Raw genomic sequence first — 25979 nt, 5'->3', positions numbered from 1 at the left:
CAGACGTCGCCTTCCTAACGGAAACTTGGATGAACGCCTCCTCCGCCCCTGACATCACCATTGCCATCCCTGAAGACTATAAGATCACTCGCAAGGACCGTACCGGCCACACAGGAGGAGGAATCGCTATCGTCCATAAGAAATCAATCCGCATCTCAACCAGCTCTGACGCCAACCTCGCCAACTCCGAACACCTTCACTTCCAGATCCACATCGACCCCAAGACCACACTCAGAGGCACCCTCCTCTACAGACCACCAGGACCCCGCGCAAAATTCAGTGAAGACATCACTGACTTCATCACTCCACACGCGCTCCCCTCCAAAGACTACATCCTTCTGGGAGACCTCAACTTTCACCTTGAAAAGACCAACGACCGCAACACCACCACCCTGTTGGACAACCTCGCCAACCTCGGACTTAAACAACTGGTCACTTCCCCCACCCACATCGCAGGTCACACACTCGACCCCATCTTCACCTCCAGCAATCATGTCTCCTTCAGCCACACTACGGATCTCCTCTGGACTGACCACAGCTGCGTTCACTTCACCTACAACAAGCCGAAACCCACCAACCACCTCCAACCAACTCTGCAAAGAAACTGAAACAAAATCACCATCAACCAGATCTCCTCATCGCTCCTTCTAAACACCCCAGCCCACTCTTCTAACCCAGACCAAGCCGCCGCTAACTTCACCCTATGGTTATCCAACACCACCGACACCTTAGCACCACTGAAAAAACATCAAAACAAACCTGGCAACAAGAAGGCCTCATGGTTCAACGATGATCTTAAGAAGTCCAAGAAACTCTGCCGCTCCCTTGAAAAGGCCTGGAAAAAAGACCCAACCACTAGCACCAAGGACGCCTTCAAAAACGCCACCCGCACACACCACCAACTAATCCGAAAGGCCAAGAAAACAGCATTCAAGGATCGACTTGACAACAACGCCCACAACAGCAAAGAACTTTTCAACATCGTCAAGGAATTTTCCAATCCCTCGGCCAACTCCAACGACATCACCCCCTCTCAAGCCCTCTGTGACTCCCTAGCTTCATTCTTCCACAGCAAGATTGCAGACATCCACAACAGCTTCGACAACCAACCAGGAGACCAACCCGCCCAACCATATGCTGAACATTCTCCCCCCGTGAACACCCTTAACGACTGGAACCCAATCTCGACTGAGGACACCATCCGCCTGATGAACTCCATCCACTCAGGATCCCCCACAGACCCATGTCCTCACCACATCTACAACAAAGCAGACTCCGTCATAGCACCGCACCTCCGAGACGTCATCAACTGCTCCTTCAACTCCGCAACCTTCCCTGAGAGCTGGAAACACGCTGAACTCACCGCCCTTCTGAAAAAACCCACAGCGGACCCCACCGAACTCAAAAATTACCGCCCCAGCTCGCTCCTTCCATTCCCGGCAAAAGTAATCGAGAAAGCTGTCAACAACCAGCTCGCCGCCTTCCTCGAAGCAAACAAATCCCTCGACTCCTCACAATCTGGCTTCCGAGCTAAACACAGCACTGAGACCGCCCTCATCGCAGCAACAGACGACATTCGAACTCTACTGGACAATGGAGACACAGTCGCCCTCATCCTCCTCGACCTCTCTGCAGCCTTCGACACAGTCTGCCACAGCACCCTTCTACAACGCCTCAGTAACATCGGAATACAAGGAAAAGCACTTGAATGGATCACCTCGTTCCTCTCCGGAAGAACCCAGAGAGTCCGCCTTCCACCATTCAAGTCCGAGGCCACTGAAGTCATCTGTGGCGTACCACAAGGATCCTCACTCAGCCCCACCCTCTTCAACGTATACATGAGCCCCCTCACGACCATCGCCCGCCAACACAACCTCAACATCATCTCTTACGCGGATGACACTCAACTAATCCTTTCTCTCACCAATGACCCCAGCACCGCCAAAACTAACCTACACGAAGGAATGAAAGAAGTTGCCGAATGGATGAAACACAGCCGTCTGAAACTGAACTCAGACAAAACAGAAGTCCTCATATTAGGTACATCCCCCTCTGCATGGGACGACTCTTGGTGGCCGGAAGCCCTTGGAAAAGCACCCATCCCGACAGACCACGCACGGAACCTAGGCGTCATCCTGGATTCTTCACTCTCAATGAACAGACAAGTCAGCGCCGTATCCTCATCCTGCTTCAACATTCTTCGCATGCTCAAAAAAACATTTCGCTGGATCCCCACCGAAACCAGGAAAACAGTCACCCATGCTCTGGTAACAAGCCGACTGGACTACGGAAACACCCTCTACGCAGGTACTACCGCTAAACTCCAGAAGAAACTCCAACGAATCCAAAACGCTTCAGCCAGAATCATACTAGACATCCCGCGCAACGAACACATCTCTGGTCACCTGAAAGACCTCCACTGGCTACCCGTCAATAAGAGAATCACTTTCCGACTGCTAACCCACGCACACAAATCACTCTACGACATCGGACCAGAATGCCTCAACTCACGACTGTCCTTCTACACCCCCTCCCGCCAACTACGTTCTTCCAGCCAAGCCCTCGCCACCGTACCTCGCATCAACAAGACCACCATGGGAGGCAGATCCTTCTCATACCTGGCTGCTAAAACATGGAACTCGCTCCCTACCTACCTTCACCTTACCCAGAACCACCTAGCATTCAGAAAGCAACTTAAAACGTGGATATTTGACAAATAATCCTCCTCCCCTTCCTTAGCGCCTTGAGACCCTCTGGGTATGTAGTGCGCTATATAAATTCTTTGACTTGACTTGACTTGACTTGACTTGACTTTCACCATACTCCTACAAACCGCAGTTGCATGCTGCATGACATGGTGCAGAGAAATGTGAAGACACAACATGACACACCTCCTGTGTGCCATGCCTGCAGACACTGCATGTAATATAAGTAGGTCACCCCTACAGCAGGCCTTACAGGCCTGAGGCAGGGTGCATTATATAACATGTGAGGACATATCTGCATGAGCAAATATGCCCTGTAAATGTCCAGGTCGGTTCTTGGACATTGCCAGTGAACAGGAAAGTCACCTTGAGTAAATGTACTGGGCACTGGTGATAACGAGTTCCCAAGCACATGTCTTCACTGTAACTAAAGATGTTTGGTATCAAACATCTCCTATTAATAAGCCAACTCTGATTTCAGTATTGGATTTATTAATACATGCACCCGAAGGGTAACGTAGAGGTACACCCTGAAAACCTACCAACTTCTAGTGTGCTGGCTGACTGGTGTAGACCAGCCTGCCACCACACACATGGTTTTGATCCCATGCAGGTGAGATCCCACGCTCTCGGGTCAGAAACCATGCCTGCTTCAGCAGGGGGCTTCAAAGACCTCTGCTGCCTTTGATATGCGACCAGGCTTCCCCCAGACATGAGAAATGTCACCCTCTGCCCTGGGCCCATTTGTCACCAGGACAGGCTGGAAAATTAGCTAGACAGGGGGCATGTTCACTATCAGGCCAGTTCCACCCTTACGAGCTACCTTATGTGAAAAAGAAAATAAAAATCCACTATCTTAGGCTTGCTGGGTCAGGGTTATGTCCACTTCCCACAAGAAGTTGTCATGGAGGTGGTGTAGTCTCCCTAAAAGTAAGTATCTCATTGGCTACTATCTGTAACTCTCCTTAACGCCCCTAAATTGAGTATTTAGGTAGCACCCCTGATGCCAGGAACTCTGATTCGACAAATCCAGAAGAGATGTCAAGTAAGGGCAGAGAAAACAAAAACTGAAGGCTTACTGTGGACTTTGGGTGCCAAACCTTCTTGCCTGCACCTGTCTCAACAATCATGAAGAAACCCAACTCATCCTGCACTGAAACTCTACCAAGAACCCAGGTAGACTGCTAGCCCTTTGCAAATTCCCAGCAATCTCCCTTGGAGTAGAGAAGCTACTCACCTGGAGACCACAGGCACCAAAATAGCAGAGTCTAGTTTATCGTACTGCTGCTCCCTGGTTGCACCATCTCAGCAGCCACCCAAAAATAGGTCTACGTGCTCCAGAAGGCCAGATCTGTCTTCCAAACACAGGAGAAGACACTTGGACAAACTGGAGCAGCATAGCACCACTATCTGTGGTACTGGACCCCTTGTATCAACCAAGGCCTGTTACAGTCCAAACGGAACTCCGAGAGCACCAAGACCGAGCAGCCATTGAGGGACGTTAGCATCACCGAGACCCACTTCCAGAGTGGCCCAGCTGTCCTGATTTTTGCACCCTCAACCGGTGAGACCGACAACCGCAAGGCCCTGTGACGCACCAGCCCAACCGACCAAACCCCTCTGTACCCGAGCGCCCTAGCCCGGTTTACTGAGAACAGACTGTGCTGCCTTGCTCCCCGATCCTCGTGAACCGAGTCCCCTGTTGGGGGTTCTTGGAGTTGTCCCCCTGTGCAGCCTGCTTTTTAGGTGCCCCACCACTACTTCAGTGTAGTGTGTAAAGCTACCAACCCGACAAGCACCTCTGCACCCGGACGCCCCAGGGCAAGTAAACTCTGCTGGTAGTTTTTCGCACCTTACCCCCTTCCACCTTGAGTCCTGAATGGGGCCCCTGGAAACCTACTGCCATATTCAATATTTAAAAATACACTTACCTGATAATTAAGTTCTTGGTATAAAAATCTATATAAAAAGTTTTTTTTTTCTAAACTGCTCTTGAATTTATTCTTCGAGTGTGTGCCTCATTTATTGTCTGTGGGAGTACAAGAAATGCTTAGGACTAGCATCTGGTAAGCCTAAATTGCTCGCCCACACTCTCACATTATAGAGCATTTATTGTTATAATTTTTGCCTCTGTAAATGAATAAGGGTTGCCTGGGCTCCCTACACAGTGTACCTCATTGTGGTAGACTCTATAGAGATCAGCTTCCTACACTTCAACACCATCTTACACCACTAGCGCAGCAGGAAGCAAACCTCTGCTTCCACCCTGCCTGTGGACCATCCTTTAGGTCTACCAAATGGTATTTTAATGACCAGCATATTTGTATGGCTTCTAATGTTTAAACGTTTTCAAGCAGTTTTATATTCATAGTCTCAATTTATTTTTACTTTTGCCCATTTCCTTTTTCATTTGCCACTGCTTTCCTGTACAACATTTTGCTTATTACCTCTTTTGCACAGGTGCTGACCTCCTCATTAGTAGATTTTCTACTACACTCTAAGAGAAGCCCAGGATTAACCTTTTGATTTTTTAAGTTTCTTAATGAGCATTGACGCCAACCTCCTTTGCAAATGTTGCACTTTCACGCCCAGCAGGAATAGGGAAGCCTGTTTATACCCAGCAGGATCTAGGAACCAGGCATGCATCCCATTTAAAGACAGATATGTTGTACGTTTACTCCTTTAAAACAAGCATTTGCAATGCAATCGTTCTCGCCTTTGGGACCTTATATGCATTTAGCTATGCAGCACATTAGCCTGGGTGCTGAAACATCTACTGTTCTTTAACATGGAGGGAAAGTAAGCACCAAGCTGCGTTACAAGCCAGGTATGGGAACACTTGGAGAGAAATATTGCCTTTCAGCGGGAAATGGTGTAGTCCAAAAGCTCTGTTTTTAATATAATATCAGGGCCTTCGGTGGTCATATCACTGAAAATACAAGATTTGAAACTAATATTATTGTCTATGGGTGCTCGTGGAAGACCATTTCTATGGACTGGAATCTAGAGAATGCTAAAGAGATACTGGTATTTTACTGACCTCTGCTGGTCATTTTCTATCAAAGTAAAATAGTCAGTTGCCAGAAAAATAAAGTCCTTCCGCAGAAAGCAATTCTGGTATTTTACTGACCACTACTGGTTGTTTTCTATCAAGACAGTTAAATAGAGGCAGTTTAACAAGCAGAAAGCAGTTCTGGTATTTTACTGGCCTCTATTTAACTGTCATGATAGAAAACGACCAGTAGAGGTCAGTAAAATACCAGAATTGCTTTCTGCTTGTTCAACTGCCTCTATTTAACTGTTTTGATAGAAAACAACCAGTAGAGGCAGTTGAACAAGCAGAAAGCAATTCTGGTATTTTACTGACCTCTAGTGGTCGTTTTCTATCAAGACAGTTAAATAGGGACTATTTTCTGTTCAACTGACTCTAAGCGGAAGCAGACTAGTCCTAGGGTAGATCTCCAGGGCAGATCTCCAGGGCACACAAAGTACATACACATATAAGTATATACGAGAGGTCTTGAATGCTCAACCTAAAAATAAGAGCCCATTCATGTTTATAGAGGGCAAGATAAGAAACAACCTTAGTATTGACAGTATTCACTTCCCTCAGTGCTTGTTTTCCTAACCTTTTTGTGTTAAGATATTTGCATATCAGTTGTGTACACCACCACACAATGATCCGTTCTCTTCCTTAGCATGCAGTCTTCTTAATGCACTCCTTGGTTTAATTCCATAGCATGCTGCCTTCCTAATGCACTCCGTGGTTAAAAATAAGTTACTTCTACTTTTATCAGAGACTCACAACTTGCCATGTTGTGTTTTCGAAGAAGAGCTTTTACTTTTCTTGGTTAACCTTTTGCTGGTTTACTGGTATATAATGAAAGCAAAATCGCCCATTTCTTGACATATAATCAGGAACTCATTGACTTAAAATGTGCCATCAGAGCACACCCACATCTAACTGATTACCTAGCTAACCTACTCCAGTTTTTGAGGGTCACTATTTATAGATCAATTCTGTTTATGTATAGCCACAGCAAAGCAGGAATGTACTAGTTTGCCTATACCCAGGGGGTTGGCAGCGTCAAACAAGAACAGTCGGGTCTAAGTTAACACCGCTATTTGCCTAAACCCCTGGGGCCGGCAGAGTTGCTATGGCTTTTTCAAACTAATAAGAGCACAGATACCCCAAGCAAACCTCTCCCCAGATTCCTTCATAAGATGTGCCATTAGTGGTCTACAGAGGTGTCATGGTGGAGCAAGTGCTGGCCATTCAGAAGTGTGTGAGAACCTATGTGGTACGTGGGGGCAGAGCTATTAGTTGGCTCAGACATTGGGAGTATGTGAGTCAATTTGAAGGTAAGTTGGGCAGGTTAATTCATTAAATTAGGAGGAGAGGCTGTGTATAAATGGTGCCCACAGTTCGGAGTAGGAATCATCTTTCTGATTGGCAGCTAAAAAAAAATTTCCATTCTCAATATGAACCACAGTTTGTAGAGCCAGGCATAGTAGTCTGGGATCCTATCCGGCCTCCACAAGGAGAGGATCATTTGGTGGGCAGTGCTTAGTGCAAGCACCATTTGTTTCCTTTTCAGGGAGCGAAGTGGGTAGATTAGAGAATAAGGAAGCCACAATATAGTATTGGACAGGAATCTCAGAATTGTATTGTTAAAGGCAGTGTCTGTCGTTTAGTATATGTTCCCGATAGCGGCCTAGATTCTGGCAGTTCCAGAGAAGATGGAGCAAGTTGCTCGTATCACTACAAACTCTCCAGCATTGCGCGGCCCAGGTTTCATGCCTGAAGTCAAGCAGGGGGTCAGGTACGTGTAGGCTACTATCTTGTACGTCATTTTGGTGCTTGCCATGTTGTGGGCTGAGTGTCGGGCTCTGTAGTATATGTCTGCCCAGTCTTTGGCAGAGAGATTCCTGCCTAGTTCAGCCTCCTTTCTGGTTTGCCCCGTTGACATGAATGGTGGTATTTCTTTACCAAGCATGGTGTAAAGCTCTGTGACAAGGTGCATGCCGTCCTTTTTGAGGAATACACATTTTCGTAACGAGCGAGTGGTCTCTCTAAGGGCCTGATGTATGAACACATATTCCCATAGACTCAGAATGGGCGAAACCCTTTGATACATCTGGACATATGTGCGGTCTGACAGAGGGCTGGATCACCCAGTGTCTCACTTGGAGGTATTTGATACAGTCCACCTCCTATAGACCACAGTCAGATCTCAGGTGTTCAAAGGGGATAATCCCTTGGGAAATGAACAAGAATCCTATGCTTTTGGACCCGCCTTCCTGCCAGTGCCAGAACCATTAATGTTTCATCCCCGGGTGAAATCCAGGTTGGATAAGATTGGTGTCCTGGGATAAGAGAAGGAGGTCAGGCCAGTCTTGGTCGCTATGCCGTCCCATACTCTAAATACTGAGCCAGTAACCAGTGAGGAGTATAGGTCCCAACCCCAGTATTTAAGGGCAGTCAGGGCTCTTTCTATATATGAGAGCCTGCAACGGCTTGGTCCTCGAAGCACCAGTATTTCTCGGAGGTCAGCCTGCTCCACTCCCCTAGGAAGCGGAGCTGCTATGCCTGATAATAGCGTGATAGCAGGGGCACAGCAAGTCTGCCTTCTCACATCTGGCAAAAGAGAAGTAGGCCCTAAAGGTGGGGTTTCTTCCCATCCCATATACATTTGTTGAGTTATAATTGCTGTGTATGTTTCGGTGGGGCTACTGAAAGCATCAGAAAGAGGTAGAGTACGGGTGGCAGGATCGTCATTTTGAGAGCTGATATTCTGCCCAGCCATGAAGGTGCCAAGTGGATAGATCACTGAGTATTTGGAAGTTAAGGGCCGCATAATTGATTGATACGGTTTTGGAAATAGAGTGAGCCAATTGGATACTGAGGAAAGATAGACTCTTTGGCCTAGTACAAAGGGAACGTACTATGCAAACAAATGATGGACGGAATGAAGAATAAATCATACATTCACCCTGAGTCAAGAGATCTGGGTTAAGTCCATCGTTGTTCTTTTGCTCACCGTGCTACCCCAGTTTAGACCCAGCCATATGCAAATCAGTCTTGACCCTGTGCCTCATGTGAATAGTCCAGACCGAACTGCCAAGCCAGGTCCTCCCTGGACCGGAAACCATCATCCTGGGACCGGTTTCTGGGTATTACCCTTCATCAGCCAGATCTCTTGACTGAGGGTGGATGTATGATTTATTCAGCATTCTCTCTCTCTCTCTCTCTCGCTCTCTTTCTCTCTCACGCTCTCTTTCTCTCTCACACTCTCTCTCACGCTCTCTTTCTCTCTTGAACTCTCTCTCACGCTCTCTTTCTCTCTTTCACGCTCTTTCTCTCTCTCACGCTCTTTCTCTCTCTCACGCTCTTTCTCTCTCTCACGCTCTTTCTCTCTCTCACGCTCTTTCTCTCTCTCACGCTCTTTCTCTCTCACGCTCTTTCTCTCTCACGCTCTTTCTCTCTCTCTCACGCTCTTTCTCTCTCTCTCACGCTCTTGCTCGCTCGCTCTTTCACGCTCTTTCTCTCTCACGCTCTTTCTCTCTCACGCTCTTTCTCTCACTCTCTCGCGCTCTTTCTCTCACGCTCTCTCTCACGCTCTTTCTCTCACGCTCTTTCTCTCACGCTCTTTCTCACGCTCTTTCTCTCACGCTCTTTCTCTCACGCTCTTTCTCTCACGCTCTCTCTCACGCTCTCTCTCACGCTCTCTCACACTTTCTCTCACGCTCTCTCACGCGCTCTCTCACGCTCATTCTCTCACACTCTATATTCTCTCTCACACTCTCTCACGCTCTTTCCGCTCTCTTCTCTCTCTCACGCTCTCTCACGCTCTCTCTCCCACACTCTCTCCCGCTCTCTCTCTCTCACGCTCTCTCACACTCTCCGCGCTCTCTCACGCTCTTTCTCTCTCGCTCACGCTCTTTCTCTCTCACGCTCTCTCTCATGCTCTCTCTCATGCTCTCTCTCACGCTCTTTCTCTCTCACGCTCTCACCCTCTTTCTCTCTCACGCTCTTTCTCTCTCACGCTCTCACTCTTTCATGCGCGCTCTCTCACGCTCTCTCACGCTCTCTCACGCTCTCTCACGCTCTCTCACGCTCTCTCTCTCACGCTCTCCTCTCTCTCGCTCTTTCTCTCTCACGCTCTCTCACGCTCTTTCACGCTCTCTTTCTCTCTCTCACGCTCTCTCTCACGCTCTCTCTCACGCTCTCTCTCACGCTCTCTCTCACGCTCTTTCTCTCTCGCTCTTTCTCTCTCGCTCTTTCTCTCGCTCTTTCTCTCTCACGCTCTTTTTCTCACGCTCTTTCTCTCTCACGCTCTTTCTCTCTCACGCTCTTTCTCTCTCACGCTCTTTCTCTCTCACGCTCTCTCACGCTCTTTTTCTCACGCTCTCTCACGCTTTCTTTCTCACGCTCTCTCACGCTCTCTCGTTCTCTCTCTCGTTCTCTCTCTCGTTCTCTCTCGTTCTCTCTCTCGTTCTCTTTCTCTCTCACGTTCTTTTTCTCTCACGCTCTCTTTCTCTCTCTCACGCTCTCTTTCTCTCTCTCACGCTCTCTTTCTCTCTCTCACGCTCTTTCTCTCTCTCACGCTCTTTCTCTCTCTCACGCTCTTTCTCTCTCTCACGCTCTTTCTCTCTCACGCTCTTTCTCTCTCACGCTCTTTCTCTCTCACGCTCTTTCTCTCTCTCTCACGCTCTTTCTCTCTCTCTCACGCTCTTTCTCTCTCTCACGCTCTTTCTCTCTCTTTCACGCTCTTTCTCTCTCACGCTCTTTCTCTCTCACGCCCGTTCTCTCTCTCACGCTCTTTCTCTTTCTCTCACACTCTTTCTCTCACACTCTTTCTCTCACACTCTTTCTCTCTCTCACGCTCTTTCTCTCTCACGCTCTTTCTCTCTCACGCTCTTTCTCTCTCACGCTCTTTCTCTCTCACGCTCTTTCTCTCTCACGCTCTTTCTCTCACGCTCTTTCTCTCACGCTCTTTTTCTCTCACGCTCTCACGCTCTTTCTCTCACGCTCTTTCTCTCACGCTCTCACGCTCTTTCTCTCACGCTCTTTCTCTCACGCTCTTTCTCTCATGCTCTTTCTCTCATGCTCTTTCTCTCTCACGCGCTTTCACGCTCTTTCTCTCTCACGCTCTTTCTCTCTCACGCTCTTTCTCTCTCACGCTCTTTCTCTCTCACGCTCTTTCTCTCTCACGCTCTTTCTCTCTCACGCTCTTTCTCTCTCACGCTCTTTCTCTCTCACGCTCTTTCTCTCTCACGCTCTTTCTCTCTCACGCTCTTTCTCTCACGCTCTTTCTCTCTCACGCTCTTTCTCTCTCACGCTCTTTCTCTCTCATGCTCTCTCACGCTCTTTCTCTCACGCTCTCTCACGCTTTCTTTCTCACGCTCTCTCACGCTCTCTCGTTCTCTCTCTCGTTCTCTCTCTCGTTCTCTCTCTCGTTCTCTCTCTCGTTCTCTCTCTCGTTCTCTCTCTCGTTCTCTTTCTCTCTCACGTTCTTTTTCTCTCACGCTCTCTTTCTCTCACGCTCTTTCTCTCTCTCACGCTCTTTCTCTCTCTCACGCTCTTTCTCTCTCTCACGCTCTTTCTCTCTCTCACGCTCTTTCTCTCTCTCACGCTCTTTCTCTCTCTCACGCTCTTTCTCTCTCACGCTCTTTCTCTCTCACGCTCTTTCTCTCTCACGCTCTTTCTCTCTCTCTCACGCTCTTTCTCTCTCTCACGCTCTTTCTCTCTCTCACGCTCTTTCTCTCTCTCACGCTCTTTCTCTCTCTCACGCTCTTTCTCTCTCTCACGCTCTTTCTCTCTCTCTCACGCTCTTTCTCTCTCTCTCACGCTCTTGCTCGCTCGCTCTCTCACGCTCTTTCTCTCTCACGCTCTTTCTCTCTCACGCTCTTTCTCTCTCTCACGCTCTTTCTCTCTCTCACGCTCTTTCTCTCTCTCACGCTCTTTCTCTTTCTCTCTCACACTCTTTCTCTCTCATGCTCTTTCTCTCTCACACTCTTTCTCTCACGCTCTTTCTCTCTCACGCTCTTTTTCTCTCACGCTCTCACGCTCTTTCTCTCACGCTCTTTCTCTCACGCTCTTTCTCTCATGCTCTTACTCTCTCACGCTCTTTCTCTCACGCCCTTTCTCTCTCACGCCCTTTCTCTCACGCCCTTTCTCTCTCACGCCCTTTCTCTCTCACGCCCTTTCTCTCTCACGCTCTTTCTCTCACGCTCTTTCTCTCACGCTCTTTCTCTCACGCTCTTTCTCTCTCACGCTCTTTCTCTCTCACACTTTCTCTTTCTCTCTCACACTCTCTCACGCTCTTTCGCTCTCACCCTCTCTCTCTCTCTCACGCTCTTTCTCTCACGCTCTTTCTCTCACGCTCTTTCTCTCTCACGCTCTTTCTCTCTCACGCTCTTTCTCTCTCACGCTCTTTCTCTCTCACGCTCTTTCTCTCTCACACTCTTTCTCTCTCACACTTTCTCTTTCTCTCTCACACTTTCTCTTTCTCTCTCACACTTTCTCTTTCTCTCTCACACTCTCACGCTCTTTCTCTCTCACGCTCTTAGTCTCTCACGCTCTTTCTCTCTCACGCTCTTTCTCTCTCACGCTCTTTCTCTCTCACGCTCTTTCTCTCTCACGCTCTTTCTCTCTCACGCTCTTTCTCTCTCACGCTCTTTCTCTCTCACGCTCTTTCTCTCTCATGCTCTTTCTCTCTCACGCTCTTTCTCTCTCACGCTCTTTCTCTCTCACGCTCTTTCTCTCTCACGCTCTTTCTCTCTCACGCTGTCTTTCTCTCACGCTCTTTCTCTCTCATGCTCTCTCACGCTCTTTCTCTCTCATGCTCTCTCACGCTCTTTCTCTCTCATGCTCTCTCACGCTCTTTCTCTCTCATGCTCTCTCACACACTATCCCTCACATGCATGCTCACACACTATCTCTCTATCCCTATCTCCCTCACACGTGCACACACATGTACATGTGCACACACTCTTATTCTCTCTCTCTCATTCTCTCTCTCTTTTTTCTCTTTCCCTCTCTTGCTTAATGTGAGGCTGGGGCCGAAATTAAAAACACACCGAATACCAGATACTTGCAGTCTGGAACTTGACATGGGAATAGCTCTACACCGTCCCACACCTTCTGATTAATTTAACTCAGTATTTCAGTCTGTTAGTACCCGCATCCTTGTATGAAGCAGTGATTTAGAGTACTATAGAAACTATAAAATACAGTTCTTCAGGGCTTTAAGTGGGATGGAAAAACTGGAGAGGGTCTCAAAGGGGTGTGGCCAATGTAATTTAGGGCGTGGCCTAAAACATGTAAACTAAAAATCTGTGGTCAGCATAGTGTGCCACCCGACTCTACAACAAGTTAGGACTATTGGCTTTGTCAGTGGTTGTTAGTTGCATAAGATAAAGAAGCAGCAACAATGGCTTGTATATAGTATTGAAAAAGCTTCCACTTGAAGCCCAGGTGCACCACCACAATGTTGCTGCTCCTGAGTTTCAAAAAGAGAAGGGAAATCCTGAGAGAAAATTACTCTCTTTAAAGCATTTCCCTTCCCCCTACAACGCTCACCTGGCATGACGTCATGCCGTAACTTCTCCATTAGTGAGAAGTGAGCAGTGTGAGCAAGTGCACATCGATGCCTCTGCTGTCTCGAAACGAGTCTTTATCGGGCTCTGTTTTGTGCCCTGGCACAGGCGGTCCGTTTTTTCCCGGCCTGCAGTGACAGCAGTCTGCTGTCACTGCAGGCCGGAAAAAAGTGCCGGGGCACAAAACAGAGCCCGAAGCCCGAACTCATTTCGAAGCACCCTTTAATAACTTCCGGTGCTCAGCAACGGTGAGACCAGGTCCACTTCAAGCCCCGCAGTTCTTGCATTTGTATTTTTGGAAAGACCCCTAAAACACAAACCTTCAGCCAACTATTGCAAATCGAACTTTATTGTTAATTCTAAGTGAAGGTTCTTTTCTTTTCTTTCTTTCAATACAGAATGAACAAATAAGTCAGCCACTTAAGGTGTATTTGAGAGTGAGGCCGTTTTCAAAGAACGAAATTGCAAATAATGAGTCTCAGGTAAGTTAAAAATGTATTATTTTTTAACTTAAAATGAAATACTCAATTTGACAATATTAACTTGCATGATACTAACAGGTAGTGCAGAAAGTACGTTTGTCGATGAAAAAAAAAATCGTTGCAATTAAAACTAGCCTTTTCGCGTGCTTTATACTTTGACATATGCACATGAAGTTGAATTTCTATAACACCCTGTAGTCCTGTTTTTGAATGAAAATAGCATTTATTACTTCATGGATTACGGTTCAGTGAAAACAACTATAAAGATAAAACGAGCTGCAGTGCTAGAAACACACTTGGACATTCCCCATCTGTGTGAGCTTCTCAGCCTAGCTCAATTACAAAGGTTTACACAGACATCATGGACATCAGGGGGGCTGGTGACGCTTATATGCCTTGGGGCAAAAGCAGAAGGGCCTTCGGGGATTTTTGCCTGTTGGAGGCACATGGTGGCCCAAATATTTCCTAAGAGTTTGAGCCTCTCCAAATCCTCCTGCACAAGTGGACTTGAAATGTTTTTCAAAATGTTCGAATTTTGGTTGCTAGGCACCACTCAATTCTGCACTTCCGTATCGAATCATATGGCGAGGTGACTGGAGGTCAACATGGGACCGGAGTGAGGGTCTTGACGGTTTGACAGCGGGCTGGACTTTAGGGATATTGGGTGCATTGTGAGTAATCAGACCCTGGAGAGTGAACGTGGACGGCCACTTGTGGAGAGCTGTGTATGGTGCATGTGATTAGTGACACTTGAGCCCAAGGTGTAGCTGCACCATTGATTTATTTATGAATTTTGTATAGTGCCTGAATCACCCCTGAAGGTGTATCTGTGCACTGTGGAAATTCCGGAGTAAGCTGACACGAAAGCGTCTAAAACAAAACCGTTTTAAGAAGCCTTCTGAATTCGAGATGATCCGGACATTGCCTCAGCGGAGTGGGAAGCTGATTCCAATACAGAGGAGCAAGGTACGAAAAAGCTTTTCCAGCCATCCTTGACCATTCCTCAGCAAAGCAGTGATTCTGACCATCCGATGACAAGACATTCAAAGGAGATACTGGATTTCCCCCTCCTAACTTTACCTCCGGACCCTCTAAATGGTGGGGTACACAGGGATGGTCCAGAGGAAGCCGATTTTGGTGGCCCTGCTCTAACAGGGAAGTCCAAGCGTTTAGTAATGGTGACCAGTTTGAAGAACGCATTGTGGAGAATTAAATATACAGATGTCTTCTGTGCCCATCACTTTGATAGACATTAAAGGCCACGTTGCAAAGAATGAATCTGAAGTGAGTCTACTGAATCACAAGGCCTGCAAAACAGAAACAGCAATTTGAGAGTTGGAAATGGAGTTCCAGAATTTTGAAAGCCTCGGTGAAAGCGAGGTTTCTTCTATTTCCCAGCTGAAGACTGTTGTAGTATGAAGAATGGATCGTGGAAGCAAAGTTTCCACAGACTAGTGATTCGAAAGAGATAATCTAACGTTTTCTGCATATGGAAGTAGTGGGACCAGGGCTCGATTCGGGGTACCACGCGGGTGGACGGCGTCCCCCACTTATTTTACCGGGAGTTCGATAACTATAAACTGCAACTGAGTGCAAGCCACCTTTCGTGACGTCCCTTCCTGTTGGGATGTCAGCTTCCCCCCACTTTTTTTTTTTTAGGACTTGTGCCCTGAGTGGGACTAACTCAGCAGGATTCCATGATTTAATCAAAGCAATAAGATTGACAGTGGAGGATGTATTGGACAAAGAGACTGGAGACGACACACTGTTGGTGTTGACGAATGATTGATCCTTGACTGAGGGATCCTGAAAAACTTTGTGTTGACGGACCAGTGATTATCTAGCAGTGATAACAAAGATGCGTTTCAGCCTGGCCGTAAGCCAAAGGGGGAGAGAAACTATCCCCAGACTTGTTCCAAACCAGAGGCTAAGGGCTAAGGTAATTTCCAAGGTTCCAATGTAGACCAGAGACTAACAGGGAGTTGTGTTTCAAGTCCGGTACAATAAAATGAACGAGGAGACCAGCAGGGTTCTTCAAACCTAAAGTGATTATTTTCTTTAACTGTCACAATGAGGAACATTAGAAAACAGACCGCCAGAAGAAAGGTCCTCTACCAGCGGCACCCACGAATGTTTGTCTGCTCGTTTGCTGAAGCTAAATCGATTGCATAAAATGTTACCTGAACTTCCTACTATACTAATACTTGCTCTCTGTCAGTGCAGGTAACCATACTAAGCCTCCTCCCAAAAATTTTTTTTATTTAAATTCCCTATGTTTGGGTTCACCTGAAGTTCTGATGAATCCTCTCCAGACAATTCAAAGTGCAGCAGTCCATCTGGTCCTTTTATCTTTTTCCACACTCTTGATTGGCTTCTTGTTTCCAAGCAATGGCGTAGGTTTTCAAGGGTTTTGTGGTGCGACACCCCAAACTAAATGCATTCTTTGCTTGGTAGTTGGGTCTGGGTACCCTCAGGCAATCAAATGGCTTATCTCCGACGGCATTTACTCTGCTGGGGGAAGTTTTACAGTGGCACAATAAAGTTTGCTCTGTCAGCTTGAAACTTGCAGTATGCCCAATCCAAAATCTGGTGGACGGACCTTGAGTTTGGTGGACAGGGTACTTCATCACCATTGTAACTCTAAATCAGCCCCAGTGGCCTATATAATGCAAATCAGTACTAACCCTACTTCTCTTGGGAACAGTCTATACCGAACAATGACCCTTTAGCACATTCACCCAGCGGTCCACTGCTTTTTTTAAGTTTGGCATTTTGAGATTCACACCCCCCAAAATTCACGGACTAATCTACTTCCTGTTTCGAAGTGCATAGCTTTTAAACCTTTGAGCTTGATTTTCCGCTGTTATCATAACTTTGGTCCTTCTTATCTACAAATACAATTTGAGTATTACCACTGACTGACGTTGCAACCTATAGTCTAAGGATGCTCCTTTTCTTGTAGTACTGAGGTTTCTTTGGCCCGAACTGAGGGTCTTGCACTTTCTTTGATTGCCGCTACAACTTGGAATGTGCTGTTAATCTGGTTCCTCTCATTCAATCGGCTTCTACTTTTCAGGAATGAATTAAAAATAGTTTTGTTTTTTTACTAATTAAATGCAGTTCTATCTCCGCCTGCTCTTGATCTATTCATTTTTTTATGGTACTTTATATTATACGCTCCATTTTTTTGTCTTGTGTGTCAGACTGGATGGGCTGGAGCAGGTAGTATTTTCGAATCTAGAAAACTGTTTTGGTTTGTACTATATTTTTTTAAATGTAGCTTTAAAAAAAAACTAAACTGCATTTTGTGTTTTATGTGGTTAGCGGTTTTTCATTAATCTTATGATAATTGGCCTTGTGTACTTTCTGGGTATGGGTTTCACATACCCATTGCCCTTCTGTTTGAGAACTGATGGGTGTGTGTAGGTTAGTTTTTTTTCAAGATAGAAATGTTATCTAATAGGAATTTCAAATACGCTTTTGCTTATTTGTGGTCGTGAAATGATGCGGTTTTATTACAGCAGTTCGAAGTAAAAAAAAAAAAGGTGTATTAATTTGTTCTGAACATTTTACATTTAGGACTGTATTAAAATAGAAAATTCTGAGATGGTAACTCTGCAGGCACCAAAGGAATCCAGTGCAATGAAAAACAGTGAAAAGGGAATTGGCCAGTCCATGCACAAATTCACATTCACCAAGGTATGTGCATATTCAGCAATACCTTAAGGTAACTAAGTTGATTGATTTATGTACCTGGAAGTACCCACATCTCATTTCACTTTATGCAATCTTTCCATTTATTGACGCACAAACGATCTTTGATCATACCAGTGTTATGTTATATGTATGTATTTAAAAATACCCAAGATTACCTCGTGTGTATTTGTTAGGTTTTATGTTTTTCCTAGATTTTTGCCATTATGAATTCTTGGGCCAATTTTTGTTTCCCAACTGGCATTCTTTTACAGCAGTTCTTCTTTTTAAAAAAAGATATTTTACTTCAAGCTTTAATTTACTTTCGTGTTCTTATATTTCAGGACTAGTCTCCAAGAATGCAGCTGCTTGTTTTTGTTTTGTTCAAAAACAATTGTGCATACTAGGCAAAACTTGTAAAATTATGTGTAATTGCATTAAAGGCATGCCCTTAAAAAAAACTACCCGAAAAGTACATTACGTATAACAATTCAACTTAAAAATATAACTTCCACGTTGCTTTCCGGTCACTCTCAGGCAAAACACAGTGACTCGCATTCAGATTTGTAGTTTTCAACAATGAAATTACCTGAACAGTCCACTAGGGTAAAAGGAAATGTTTGCTGACTGCCTGCGCTAAAGGGACTGCTGCTCGTGTACAATAGACTGCCACTCAGATTACATTTTAGCCGAGCTGTACATCCCGCTTTAGAATTTCTCCCTGATCTTGAGTCTCATTACTAGGCGTGGTGTAATGTCGTTAACTCTGTGATTTTGCATACATTTCATGTTGTAAACTTACCAACATTATGCTCGAGTAATTAAAATTTCATCCAGGCCTAATGCATAGTCTTTGGGAAACTTTGCCACTTTTTGACTGAACTAAAAATTGTAGTTTAATAGTTCAAAAGATTCAAGATGTGCAATGTCCCTTTATCCTCCCCACACCCCTCCCCCTCTTTATTTTTATGCACAACTTTTATCTGTTGGGTGGAAGGGGTCTAGACAACCCCAGCAAAAAATGCAGACTTTTTCAATGGAAAAACTGTGTAATTTTCCAGAAACCAGATGGAGACCTATCCAACATACAGTACATATATTGATCTTGTTACGAATATGGACCAGTGAGGACCACAAGGTACCTTCATGCATGGTGTGACCACTCAGTTGAGACCATTAGCGAAGGAATCATTTCCCTCTTTTCCCTAAGTAACAATCAGTTGTTGACATTACTTCAGAGGATGGGTATACGTCACTTCTTAGTCAAATGGGCCCTCCTGACTGAGTCTGAAAGGCGAGGAAGAGCCACCGGATGCACCTTCTGCGCATCTGTTAGTCTCAAGCCCACACACAGACTACTGAGCTTTTTATCAGACAAGCTTGAATTTCTATCTGAATCGTTACTGTGCCTATCCAGACGATGCTTGTTACTGTGTAGAGCCATATTTGTATCCTCTTTAGCCATTTCCTTTGCACAGGTTCTTTGAGGCCTGGACATTGCTCTTGCCAACACCCAATCACGATCCTGGTCTCCTCTTCCAATTACTTTGGCCCTTTGCCCAGTCTGACCCACAAACCTAGCCATCAGTCTCTCGCTTTCCTTGGAGTATCAAGAAATCACACCACTCCTTCCTACTCTGGCGGTACTGCTCCTCCCAGGGTGTCCCACCCAGGGATCAGGGTAAGGAGAAGGAAGCTTAAGGGCAAACTTCCTGCTAGGAAAGTGAGTACCCCCAAAATCTTTCACCTTTGAGCATGTCACGCTACAAACTATTAAAATTATACAGTCAATGCATCTGTAATTGATCAAATTATGTACTCATTCATAATTTTCTGTTTATCTTACTGAAATGTTTCACACCTGAAATAAAAATGTACAACGTCAATGGACTTCAGGTTGTAAAAACCCCTTCATGGGGAAGAGTGCATATGCTTTTTCTCTGTAACATAAACAGAAGACTTTTTTTACTAAAGCGCATTTCCATTTTGTATCGAAGATCAAAATACAGTCACATAGTTTCAACGTGCCCCCAAGAATGTCTTACACTTGCTTACTCTGTAAAAGCAGTTTAAGCTGATCCTGCTGATAGTTGGGTGAGACGTTCCTTGAACGTCTGTTCAAATGCTATACGTACATAATATCTTGCGCTTTCATAGTTTTTATTCCCACCCACAAGGAGCTAACATTTTGAAGATGTATACCAAACTTCTAGATTCATTCAGCCTTCTTGTGTATTTGGATTCTAGAATTTCTATTAAAAAAATGTCTCTTCAAAGAGTTCCCAATAACTTTTTTCCCACTCTCAATAATTCCTGTATTTGAAAGCCCTTCCCCCGTAAGTAAAGGGGTAAAACAGGGCTGTGAACTTACCCTAACGCTCTTTTCCCTATACATCAACAGCCTATGTATATAGACTATCTGGGGCAGACTGACCACGATGCTCCTAGACTTGTGAACATGAGGATTACTCCGCTGACGACACTCTTGCTATAAAATTCCCCCATTGGCTTGCAAAAGGTCCTGGGGTACGTTTTGAACAATTTTGCCGGGGTCGGTCTTGGAAATCCATATTGGGAATGACTGCCCCTCCCAGGCATGGTGGCCTGCTGGGCTCAGAAGACCTCCATGTCTGTGGCTGCTTTTCAATAAAGATTTTTTTTTTTCATTTTAAGGCAGCCCATTTTCCTTAAAGGAAAACGGGATGCATAAAAAAAAAATGAAACGTTTTTGTTTAATTTTTTAAGGGCAGGTAGTGGTCCCTGGGACGACTGCCTGCCCTTAAATATTTTTGAGCCAATCACATGGGAGAAGGGGTCCCCTGGGACCTCCTCCCATTTGCTACTCCATTACCACCCTCTTGAAGAGAGCGGACATTTGCGAGTGTTTTGCGACCGCAATTGTGGTCTCAAAACGTTCTTATATAGGGTAGAGACTCGCTATTCGGAAGGGACCCTCTTGGCACGCCCCTTCCAAATTACGACTTGCAATTCCTAACTAACGAGTCCCAAATAAATTGTGACTCGCTATTTAGGAATTGACAATGGCCCTGTAACGTTTTGCATGCGCAAATGGGTCGCAAACCCGTTTGCGCATGCAATTTGAGGTCGTGCATCTGGCCCATAGACCCACCACTGTGATGTCTGTGGATCATATTGAGTTGCACCATCTCACTTTCTAGATGGTTCACATAGACTCACTACTTTGGTTTGATTGGATCTTATTGGGTTGCACCATCTCGGTGGACTCCCAAAGACCTAATGCTTTGGTTTCTGTAGACTGTCATGGGCTGTGCTAGCTCAGATTCTTGTTAAAACCCATAGACTTCTGGTAGCACCTGTTAACCGATAAATCCACCACTGTGTTGATTCTAACTGTATTTGTTGTGTAATCTGGGTATTTGGCGACCTAAAGTAATCAGGGTATCTTTATCTTTGTGAAGCTCTTGCACCACAACCCATCATTTTCCGTGCTATCCTGGGTCTTTGCAGACCCATGCTGATGAGGGAATCCAGGCTAATCTCACAAGTGACTCTCGCTGGGCAGTAGTTAAAGTGGCATCTTCACTCTCTCTCACGTTGATATGAGAACTGGGCTACAGACAGGGAGTGGAAAGGAAGGAACACAGAATGGATACTGAGTGGCAGGATTTCAGCCGTCTTTTTAAATTTTTTTTAACTGGGGAGGTGGATGTGTGAATGTGATTCTCCATCATTATAAATCATATTCTTTACATTTATTTACAAAAAGAAAGGTCATATAGATGCAATGCGCTTCATGCCTTTATATTTTATATTTATTTATACAGTGATGCATTTCTTGATCACTAAAGAACGTAACACAAATTTAATTTAAAAACATATAAATTAGGATAACACCCAGTGCAAAGGAGACAACTTCATTTTCTATGCTGGAGGAGCTGTATCAGTTTTAGGTAATGCCCTTTGTGTTGAAAATTGTTCCTGACACAGTTCAGCGCCTGGCGAACCATGTTCTTTTATGTGGGAGGAGGGGATGGGTGGTTGGAAAAATTATGTGTGGTCTGCTTAGATGTCATTGTGGTGTTCAGCAATTCATGGGAAGACCACCTCAGGCACCTGGAACGGGTTTTGGCTAAGATACAGAGGTGAAACAAAAAAATCAAGGCAAAGAAGTGTAAGGTGGGGCAATCCTTTGTAGTCTACCTTGGGCATGAGGTGGGGAAAGGAATGATTCACCCATTAGATGCCAAAATTCAGTCCGTGATGAAGACAGAGGTACCTACTACCCAGACTGAAGTGAGGGCCTTTTTAGGACTCACCCTGTATTGCAGACACTCTGTGGCACATTATAGAAGTATAGTTGCCACATTGACTACTTTGACCTCTAGGGAGCAGCCAAAGAAGTTAATATGGACTGCAGAGTGTCAAAGGGCATTTGAAAAACTGAAGTAGACACTTTGCACTGTGCTATTACTGGACAAACAGATGCCTCTGCCAAGGGAGTTGGAGCGGTGTTAGCTCAAATGGATGATAAGGGTAGAGAGCATCTGGTTGCCTCTATTAGTAGGAGATTACTACCCAGACACACAGCAGAACTGGGAGGCTATTGAGAAGGAGTGCTTTGCCATAGTGTGGGGCTTGAGTAAGTTCTGCAGTTATCTGTTTGATACTAAGTTGTTGACGAAGCTTGATCAGAAGTCATTGGAATGGTTCATGGCTTTGAAGGGAGAGATTCCTAAATTGTTGAGATGGTCTATTTCATTGCAAGGGTTAGACTTTGTTGTAGATCACATAGCCGGATTCAGTCATGGGAACGCTGATGGACTTTCCTGATAGTTTTACTGATCCGATCACTCAGTCTCTCCTGGTTAGGAGTTGGTTCTGTGTTTTTCTGATCTGGGAGAGCTGTCTGTTGGGACAGAACAGTCCTCTGCATCGTAAAGACATGTACCCCTGCCCCGAGTGCCCAACTATATTGGTCTGGATCCCTTATGCTAATTTTTGTGTCATAGGCGACCACGGATCATGCTTGTGCGCCATGACATAGGCCTTTCTCATGGATTGCGGTCTTGTTGGACTAAGAGGGGCGCTCAAAATGATACCCTCAAAGCGGTTTAAGGCTACTGCCTTCACCATGAGTGAAACAGCACCATCGCTGTGGTGACAGCATACTGTGTAATGATCGGTAGTAGTGACCAGGTCTTTTTTACCTTCTGTCATTTGGGTGAGGCCTACAGACTCACTCACCTTTTCAAAAGTTCAGCTGCTGTGTGTTTAACTCACCCTTGGCCTACATCAGGTGGATCTGGAAGTGAGTGTGTGATAAAACCATGTGCTGACAGCATGTGAGCACGCAAGATATACACTGCACAGAGGGTGCAGTTTTGAACAGTGTGCACATGGTAAATGTGTGTGTGTGCTTGGAGAGGATGTTTAAAATGACACACCCTGGTGCAGTACAGAAACTGTAGTATTGAACAGTGTGCACAGACTGTGTGTGTGTGCTGCAAGTGGAAATGCTAGTGGTAGCATGGTACATGGGCTCAACAACACTAGACAGTATAGTGTGCTATGTATGTATGCTCAGTACAAAAATGCCTGCACTGGTACATTACAAGGACGAACTTGAGTTCAATTTAGGGAAGCCCAGGCCTGCCTGGTGAAAACATGAGGAGTAGAGGACTCTCTACCAGACAGAATTGAATATTGCTGCATTCCTGTAAGCTGGATGGGACAAGCACTGGATGATGGGGAGCCGGGCTCTCCCTTGTGCATTGCATTGGGCTCTTTGATTCAGTGACAGATCAAAAGGAAAGGGCCTGGACCCTCCTCAGGAAAACAGAGATGAGGATGATAAGAGAACCACAAAGGGTGGGACTGAGGGCATAGGATTAACAATAGATGCACATATCCCTGTGGCTAGAAAGCAAAAGACACACAATTGATGGACGGAATGCAGACCAAATCAAAACATTCACCCCCAGTCAAGAGATCTGGGTTAAATCCATCATTCTTTTGCCAACCTTGCCACCCCAGTTTAGACCTGACCCTATGCAAATCAGTCCTGACCCTGTACCTCATGGGAACAGTCCAGCCCGAACTGCCAAGCCAGGTCCTCCCAGGACCGGAAACAAGCATCCTAGGTCCGATTTCGGGGATTCACCCCTCTTCAGCCAGGATAGCTTGATTCCAGTGGCACAGTTAGCCCAGGACCCACGTCTGGGCACACCTGGTGCACTTAGGGCAAGAAAGCAAAAGATACCCAATTGATGGACAGAATGCAGACCAAATCAAAACATTCACCCCCAGTCAAGAGAGCTGGGTTAAATCCATCATTCTTTGGCTCACTCCGCCACCCCAGTTTAGACCTGGCCATATGCAAATCAGGTTTGACCCTGTGCCTCATGGGAACAGTCCAGCCCTAACTGCCAAGCCAGGGCCTCCCTGGACCGGAAACCAGCATTCTAGGACCGTTTTGGGGGTTTCACCCCTCTTCAGCCAGGATAGCTTGATTTCAGTGGCACAGTGAGCCCAGAACCCACGTCTGGGCATACCTGTCGCACTATGCCCAGACATGGGTCCCTTGCTCACTGTGTCATTGGATTCAAGCTAGCCTGGCTGAAGAAGGGTGACATACCCTGAAACTGGTCCCAGGATGCTTATTCCTGGTCCAGGGAGGACCTGGCCTGGCAATTTGGTTTGGAGTGTTCCGATGGGGCTAAGCGTCAAGACTGATTTGCATATGGCCTGCTTGCCAAGACCGGTGTGCCCATGAGGGAAGAGTAGCATGTTTTGAGGGAGCGAGATCCAGAGAGGAGCCTAGACATGTGGGGCTCCTGAGCAAGGTGTGAGGAACTGTACTGCACTGTTCGGGCCATTTTCCGTTCTCTGCATTGTGCAGTTTAGTGACCTCTTATGCCAGGAGTCTGCCATGCACCAAGGGCAGTGCTTCATTGATTGGGCTGCTACCAGTCTGCAGCTTTGTGGAAGATGGTGACCCCGTATGCCAAGATGGGCCGCCGTGTGCCATGAAACTGTGCCGTATTGATAGGACCATCACCTGTGTGTGGGAAGATGCCGCAACCCATTGTGCCAGGAGGGGCCATGGAGGAGGCAACCTGAGGCCAACATGACTGAACAGTGAGGTTTGTTGAAGTGATCTTGTTTGCCAGGGAGGCAACTCGAAGCGTTGAGGCAAGAGGTCGGGCCATTGCCTGTGACGCAAAATGTCTGCTACAACCAAGGCAAGTTAGACTTTCTTTCCAAGGAAGCCTGAGGACCGGGAAGATACTGTCATAGCCCTGCTGGACCAAGGAGACTGCCCCATCCCAGAGCAAAGAAGAAATAGAGTTACTGCATGGAGCTACGCATGCAGCCCTACTTTGCCGAACCAGGTCAGGACCACACTGCAGCGCTGCCAGGGTTCGTACTACTGGAGCGGATAAGCTGAGAACTGGGTCTACCAGGCCCTGTGGAATATACAGCCTTTGGTTTTTTGAAACCCTACTTCACTCTAAAGTGACTAGACCTTATTGACTGAGTCCCATAGGGGTAACCCCCATAAACAAGGCCTAGTAGCGTACATTCCCTGGATGATGCTGCATGTGAGTGCGGAATAACAGGAGACCGGTTACATGGGAACTTAGTAGCTCGGTGGGAGTAGCCTGACAACTACTAGTGTGCGTATCTCAAGGGGGACTGTGTTATTGCTGTTTAAAAGTAGCTTACCTTTACTTGTGTAGAATCGGAATTAAATTACTTCTTTTGCAATGACTCGACATTGATTTATTATGCGCACTGCATGCACATTGAGTTATGAGTCGTATTCCTTGATCTGCATCTACACTTCCCTCCAAGGGAGCCTTGACTGCTCCTGCTATGCTACTAATTGAGAATCCGGTGCAGAAGTCGGGTCTTGACCAAATTGAGTGGGAACCATAGTATGGTGGGCCCTGGGACATCAGGAGTAATGGCCTCAACTACCTCGGTTGGGCCCTCTGAATGGGGTTTTTGATGAATTTATGTAATATATATTTAAAAAAATTTAATGTGTCAGTAACCACTCTGTAGTTATAGTTAGGGTTACCAGAGATAGGGCTCTCTTGGATTTTTTTCCCTTAATAACTTTTGCGCCCATTTACCGAATCTTCGTGAAACTGCAGACATGTTGCACCCATTACATTGTCACAGGTTTGAATGTTTTGCAATGTTTGTTCAAGGGGGTGCAAACAAAAAAGGGAAGTCCCAAAGCACACTTGAAATCCAATGCATTTTACATTGACATTTGCATTTCACATAGCGGCAAAACAGCTGAGCGCATTGTAATGAAATTTCACAGCAATGTACATCAGACTATGTAAGTGATTCTTTTTAGTATTGCAAGTGATGTAATGAAGTGGTTAGAAAGTTACAAGGGCCATCAACATAGTGATATCTTGTAGTGCAGGACTACTGAAAGTAGCAAGGAAGCCCAACAAATAAACTAGGCTGCATATATAAAGTTTCAAATTTACTATAT

At 45.9% G+C, this 25979-nt stretch overlaps 1 protein-coding gene across 1 annotated transcript in view; it reads left to right on the top strand.

Moving 5' to 3' along the window:
• LOC147724186 (kinesin-like protein KIF20A) overlaps positions 1–25979 on the top strand; it is a 434630-nt gene that overhangs the window by 63366 nt on the left and 345285 nt on the right. Inside the window, exons 2-3 of the mRNA XM_086966965.1 lie at positions 13706–13789; positions 17369–17488. Coding sequence (XP_086823091.1) covers positions 13706–13789; positions 17369–17488 — 204 coding nt within the window. The remainder of the gene's footprint in view (positions 1–13705; positions 13790–17368; positions 17489–25979) is intronic.

The sequence above is a fragment of the Lissotriton vulgaris genome, chromosome 4_1 (assembly GCF_964263255.1).
Source record: "Lissotriton vulgaris chromosome 4_1, aLisVul1.2, whole genome shotgun sequence".
Classification (NCBI taxonomy): Eukaryota; Metazoa; Chordata; class Amphibia; order Caudata; family Salamandridae; genus Lissotriton; species Lissotriton vulgaris.
This window is presented reverse-complemented; position numbering and strand designations above follow the sequence as displayed.